Source organism: Cynara cardunculus (genome assembly GCF_001531365.2).
Source record: "Cynara cardunculus var. scolymus isolate 2C chromosome LG 2, CcrdV1, whole genome shotgun sequence".
Lineage (NCBI taxonomy): Eukaryota > Viridiplantae > Streptophyta > Magnoliopsida > Asterales > Asteraceae > Cynara > Cynara cardunculus.
In genome coordinates, this window is record NC_037529.1 from 15448878 (window position 1) to 15456047 (window position 7170).

The 7170-nt window shown below is 28.4% G+C and overlaps 1 protein-coding gene across 1 annotated transcript; it reads right to left on the reverse strand.

Moving 5' to 3' along the window:
- Window positions 1–1133: 1133 nt before the first annotated feature.
- LOC112508013 lies at window positions 1134–4257 on the reverse strand. Its single transcript, XM_025112791.1, has 4 exons — window positions 4028–4257; window positions 3724–3924; window positions 3478–3633; window positions 1134–1288 (listed from the first exon to the last, which is right to left on the reverse strand). The coding sequence occupies exons 1-4, from the start codon at window positions 4031–4033 to the stop codon at window positions 1238–1240; spliced, it is 414 nt and encodes a 137-aa protein (XP_024968559.1). The 5' UTR covers window positions 4034–4257; the 3' UTR covers window positions 1134–1237.
- Between the last annotated feature and the right edge of the window lie 2913 nt (window positions 4258–7170).

Here is a 7170-nt window from a genome sequence, read left to right on the forward strand (position 1 = left end):
GGGATGAAATCGGATAGGGATGAAATTGTTTAGGGATGAACGGGTTTAAGAGTTTTAAGAGTTTTTAAGAATTTTAGCCAAATGCTTTATAATATAGTATAGATACATAAATAGAATTTATACGGATGAAATAATCAAAAGAGTTGGTGAAAGATAAATGATGGAAATATATCAATATTTTACGGACAAATAATTTGAAGATCTAAAAAGACAATAAACAATACTATAAAATGAACAACCAATTAATTTTTTTAGCTTTTACATGTATTCTTTTCCAATATATTTAATTAATAGATGTTTGAGCCCTTAACATAATACAAAATTACTTTTTGGTAGTATTAGATATTAAAAAATTATCATTTTTATTTACTAAATCTATTGACTACTACTATAGTATTATATTATAAAAAAATCGAGCCCCTATTTTGTGGGCCCTGGACATAAGGCCGACTCGGCCTCTCTTGAGGACAGCCTGTGTTAGACTAAACATTGACCATGTGATCTATATGTATTTGATTTTGCAATCTCACGATGACGATACAACTCACATGATGGTTATAAGGATGTTTATACTCTATAGTCTATATATTTAAGTTTTTGTACAATGTTTTGGGACAAAAACAAGTTTCATGTTTTATGATCGTATTTTGAGTATATGTGCAAGAGGGGTCTAGGTTAATTAATATATTCTATATTCTATCAAACTCCTATATTGTAGCTGTTGTGTAGCTCCCTTTTAGAAAGTCATGGACTCGTGAAATGTAAATCGACTGTATTATCATGTATCTCATACGATTATGACATCAGAAAGAAACAACAGTTAAGAGATATACTGGATTAAAGTAAACTATACTTGAGGATACTGTAAGTTACAATAATTATAAGTCATGTTTTTTTATCAGATGGAATTTTTTATAAGATTCCCCGTGATGAAAATGGTGTGTTTCAAGAAATTATCTTTACTATGTTATCAAACATTTTTCTTATGTTATTAAATATCTTTTAATATCGAATTTTACGACTTATTGTTGTATAAATACAACTTTTTAAATTTCTATGTTTAAACTCCGTTAAATTAACTAATAAACATGTTCAGATAAAAAAACGTTAAATCCAACTACTTGTAATACTTCAAAAAGTTGGTAGTACACAAAAATGCATCCTACTTGGTATTATTAATAATTAATAGGAAATACTGTAAATGACAAGTAAACATGAGTCTGATATGAAAGCTGATTCACACGACACATGCTGGTAGCATGCAGCTTGAAAACCATCCCCATCTCCTCTGTCAAACAAAGCAACACCACATGGTTTATTCACTTCACATTCAACATAAATTGCCTCCAAAAGTCAAATTTATTCTTTATATAACTTATTTTAATAATTGTTTATCAAACACTTATCCAATAAGTATTTATCGATAAATTTCAGTAAGATTTAGTTAATAAAACGATACCGTATGCAACAATTTACCCGGTAAACATTAATCATGGTTAGAGTTGTTGTACTCACTTACAAACAATATACTTTCAAACTATTTTTATTAGAACATTGTACTTTAAAAAGTTTACCTATTATAGTATTGGGTAACCTTTTAATTTAAATTTATCCATTATACTAGGTTTCTATCCCGCCTCATTGTCCATGTAGGTTGTCCACATGTACTATTGTGATTGACTTTCTTATTACAGCATTGTACTTTCAAAATTATTTTATTATTGATCTACTAGTTCTTATTAAACAATGTATTTTTAATTTTATATTTAGATATTTTACATGTTATTTAATAAATATATTAAATGAATTAAAAAATTCTAAATTATTCATTAATATACTAACATTAATAAAACTAATATTAAAGAATATATTATATTTGTTCAAAAACTTTTCCTTGACGTATAAATATATTAAATTATTTTAGATTTTTTGAATTATTTATTAATATAACAATATTAAAAAATTGTAGAATATAATTGATTTCGTGAACATTTTAGAAAGAACTTTAAAAGATATGTATATCTTTAAACAACATAAAATAAGAAGTGCTACTTTTTTTACAAACAAAACATATCTCAAAAATAATGTAGCATATTTATTAAAGAAATATTTTACTCTAGAATATTTAATTTGCATGCAACTTAATATGAAGAAAATAATAAAAAAAACAAATGTTTTTTAAATCAAAGTAATGAAAAATGAAAATCACTAATAATAATTTGAAACAAGTTTTTATTTTATTTTAATTAAATCATTAAAATGATGTGTCATCCACATGACCTCATTAAAGCAACACAAACAAAAAAAATCAAGAGGTTAACCAGTTTAAAAGGTAACAGGTTATTCATTACTATAATGAGTAGATTTTTTAAAGTGCGATGCCTTAATAAAAAATAATTTAAAAATACATTGTCGTAATAAAGAAAAACAAAAATAAAATGCTAAAATAAAAAAATTTATGAAAAAAATTTATTATTTCATACATTCAATCCTTAAAATAACGTGTAAGAGAGAATTGTTCTCTTAAAGAAAAAAGAATTCTTTTAAATTGGTTATACCAATTATATGGTTGTATTTTTTTTTTTTAAAAGTAATGATAAATTTATAAAATATAAAATATTTTAATAATAATAAAAAAAATATTTTTTAGAGATTATTATATCATAAAGAATTTATTGCAGATACTATGAGTTATTACATATTGATTCCCTTAACACCATTAAATGCGTAATGCTTTTCTTAAAATATAGATTTTAAAAATAAAACCTCAAATATGTCGTATTTTAATGTAATCGGTTTCATAATTTAATGTATATCAACACACGTGATAAAATCCATTATATTTTTAATTTTATGGGTTAAATAACAAAGCTTTTACGTATTACAGTTATCTACTAATTAATAATATTCTTGTCGTACAAGTTTAATTTATATGGTAAAAAAGAACCATAAAATAATGTGACAAATACATAAAACATATGTCTAAAATGTTTTAAAGTCAAAAAGCAGATGAAGATCATTTAAATTTAAAATACATTAGAAGGGTACTTATATGATGCTGTGAGATAAATCTCGATTTTGATGTTTAATTTTTATTCTGTCTATATCGATATAATATTTTTATTTTTGAATGAATATAAATTTGAAAATAGTATAAAAATTTTAGAAAAATAATTGATATTAATATTAAATTAACTATTTAATAATTTTCTTTTTTTGATATAACTTCTTTAATTCAATTTTTTATTATAATTTAATTTATATTTAATAAAAGAAATTATTAATATGGTTGAAATTTTGTTGAACATTTAGTCTTAAAAGTAATGATCATCTTGTTGAAATTTGTTAGGAAGAGAATGTTGACTTCAAGTATGATAAGGCAGTGGAGGGCCAGAAAGAAGTGGTCTGTGGGCTCGTGAAATGTTGTTATTCATGATTAGGTTCAACGACGAAACAGGAGTTGACGGATTTACTTACCCTTCTCGGCTTTGCACGGAGGAGCTCCGGGGAGATCTTGTACAAATCCTCATCCACCGCCTTCCTGCTCCGTGCCACAGGTGTCGGTGCTTCCTTCTTCTCATCACAGTCGCAATTAGCCACCCATGCGTCCTTTTTAACTTCCTTTGTGTAACCCTGTCGAGTAACAGAAAACAACGCATCGACTTCAGATCATGTAACGGTTTGGATTTGAAATTTTGAATAGCAAAACGATCAATTAATTACTCTCCGGCGAGGAGCGACGATAATGGCGGGAGTGACGATGTTGTTCCGGTATAAATCTCCGGCGACGTAGAGATCACGATCTTCAGTGTAGCTACATGAGATCAAACCTGGTTGTGTGGCGGATTCAAAGCATTGTGTGAAAGGTAGATCGTCGTTGCAATTCCAACTACCGAAGGCAGGAATTTGATTTCTTCTGTAATACTGTGGATTAATTTGAACAACTAATTAACAGAGATAAGATTAACAAACCTAAAATCAAACAGATTCGATCCTGTGGTAGAAGAAGCAAAAATTAGTGACTTACAGTCATGGAGAATTGCAGAGCAAAGTGAGATAGGAACTGATTTAAAAATAGGGATAGTGATAGTGATGGTGATAGTGATGAAGATCGGGTGGGGACATAAACAGACCTGCAACCTGAATTATATTTCAACCATCCAATTCAAGACTGACTTTGGGGTTTATTGTTGTGTCCAAGAAAGGATACCAGAGCAAGAAGAAGAATTCCAATCCATTTGGGGTTTAATTCATTCCATTCTAAATATATATATAATTATTTTTACAAGTTTTGGTTCCATTGCTGTATGCATATTTTTAAAACTATACGGATGGTGTCTGATTGGTTTAAGCTTGATTCCAATAAATAAAAAGTGTTTGGAGGTCTCAGATTCAAATCCAATAAAGAATAAAATCTCTTGTGACCTCTGAGGCTAAACCTTTTAAAAATTAGTAAAATTACAAAACTATCAAATATTTCATTCTAAAAAATATATATATTTTTTTATCCCTTTGTGGCTACGGAGATTCAAATGTGGTGACTCCAGCCGTCTTGGAATTAATCGGCTCGTATAACAAGTTAGATATTCAGGTTAATAAAAAATATATATAATTTAAATGGTATATAAGAAGCTTGAAGATTAAATGTTTAAAAGATGATAATAATATTTTATTAAATTCATGAAATATTTTAATAATATAATTAACATGGTTGTTTTTAAAATGAAAAAAGTGTTGATTTTTTTTGTTGTTGAGACTTTGAATTGTAATAATATAATTAATGTTGTTATTTAAAAAATGAAAAATAATTCTTTAATTAATTGATATTAAATTTTGCTTGTATTTTACTCTTTTGAATCAAATGATGGTATGGAAATATATTGTGAAAGTACTAAAATAGTTCCCTTTTTAGGTATGTCCTTTTTTCATGCCTAATTATTCCAACTTTCAACCATTGTTTCACAAAAATGGTACAAAAGGTTGTTGCCTTGTCATTATTGGATGTTTCAATTTAAGCTTATTACTATGATGATCTCATTTGTCATGCATATAAAATGGTTATCACAACTAGGGATGCTCATGGGTTTGATTTATCGGGTTGAATACATTTGAACAACTCAACCTAATGCTTGCGGTTTGGAAAAATCTTAACCAACCCAACCCAAACCAAAGTGCAACCCAACTCAACCCAACTCATACGGGTTGGTAGGGTTAGTCAGTTGGTCAGATTGATATTTTGGTATATTAAAATATTTTTCTAACATTGAATATGTTATTCCTCTACTCATAATTTCTTGTTCATCATCAACCATTTGATACAACTTATCTATATTTCTTACGTATATCACATTCAGTTAATTTTCTCAATTTACATATATATGTTCACAGTTACTGAACATATATATGAATGAGTTATATAGAGATATGAATAGATTGAAAATATGTGTATATGAAAAGCATACATGATAGCGTAATTGTCTAATGTATATATTAATAGAAATTCAACAATCATATTAAATCTAAGAAATAAAAGGATATCGGGTTCATCGGGTTGGGTTTGGTTCAAATAATAATAACCCAATATCAACCCAATACCTATGTTTTGAAAATTTTACAACTCGATTAGACATCGGGTTGCTTCGGGTTGGGTTATGTCATGTTGGGTTGGGTTGGGTTGGTCGGATTTTTGAGCACCCCTGATCACAACCAAGGTGAGTGTGTGGTTTGCTTCTTGATTCTTCAATTTTTAGGAAATTCCTTAGATCCTGTTTGGTTTGAAGGAATAAAATGGATTTGAAAGGATTTGAGTTTCAAATTCATTCCAATATCATGTTTGGTATGTAAGATTGTCCGGATTTGAAATTCTAGAATTAAATTGAAATCCTTCCAATATAGGATTTTGAAATCCTTATGGGGTGTTTGGTTCGTCGGAATCTGATGGAATCGGAATGGTCAATTCCGTTGACCAAATTCCATTATAATGTTTGTTTATCCATGGAATGGAATTGAATTCCAAAGATTCCCAAATTGTAAGAATTCATCATTCCTTCCTAAAGCTGAGGGAATTGAAATCCATTCCATCCAAAAGTATGTAAATGACAAAAATACCTTCATTACACTATTAAACCCTAGTCGCGCCATCAAAGAACGTTGCTTTCATCAACACTGCTTTCATCGGGGTATGCTACTTTCATCAACCGATCGAACGCTACTTTCTGCTTTCATCAAACGATCGAGCCTGTTACAGATTTTTGCTACTGCTTTCTTTCTGCTTTATGTTTGCTTATCGAATGAACCTGCTACTGCTTTCATCAAATGATCGAACCTGCTACTGCTTTCTCTTTGCTTATCGAATGAACCTGCTACTGCTTTCATCTTATCGACCCTGTTAAAGATTTCTGCTACTGCTTTCTATTTGCTTCGATTTCCGCTACTACTTTCTTTCTGTTTCTTTTTTTTCGAACCTGAACTTGTTACTGATTTCTTCTACTGCTTTATGTTTGCTTCGAATGAACTGTTTGTTGATTTCTGCTTCAAATATGAAACTGTAATGCTTTCATCTTCTTTCAATAAAACTGTCACTGGCTGAATGTGTGTGTGTGTATATATATATATATATATAGAGAGAGAGAGAGAGAGAGAGAGATAGAGAGAGATGAGCAATCAAATGCAAACCACCCAATTTGTACGAACCGTGCAAACCACCCTCATCCGTTGATTTCATTGTTTAATCTTATGAAATTTTTTCATGGAATTGTTTAATGTTGTGAAATTGTTTCATAATACTTTTCTTGATGAAATTGTTTCATATATGATTATGAAATTGTTTCATATAATACTTAATGAAATTTTAATAAAATTGTTTTATGTATTTCTCTAAAATTAAAATAATGAAGATGATAATATCCATGATTAACACCTTGCACTATAAAAACGATTAATTAACCTTTCATAATTACAAAAAAAATGAACAAAATAAAAAATTATGATTGGTTGAATGAAGTTTATACGGTTTGTACAAATAACATGATTTGCAAAGTAAACCTTATATATATATATATATATATATATATATATATATATATAGGGGCTTAATCAAATGAGAACTGAGTTGTTTGTGGTAACTGTGAGAACCAATCTCAACCACACATCTTAAATATCAATGGTTAA

What these genes read in the sequence shown, in the direction of transcription:
- LOC112508013 (XM_025112791.1), bottom strand. An exon ending in TCGTCGCTCCTCGCCGGAGA is followed by an intron (nt 3,634 to 3,723) that starts GTAATTAATTGA and finishes GTTACTCGACAG; the next exon opens with GGTTACACAAAGGAAGTTAA. An exon ending in TCCGTGCAAAGCCGAGAAGG is followed by an intron (nt 1,289 to 3,477) that starts GTAAGTAAATCC and finishes TTTGTTTGACAG; the next exon opens with AGGAGATGGGGATGGTTTTC.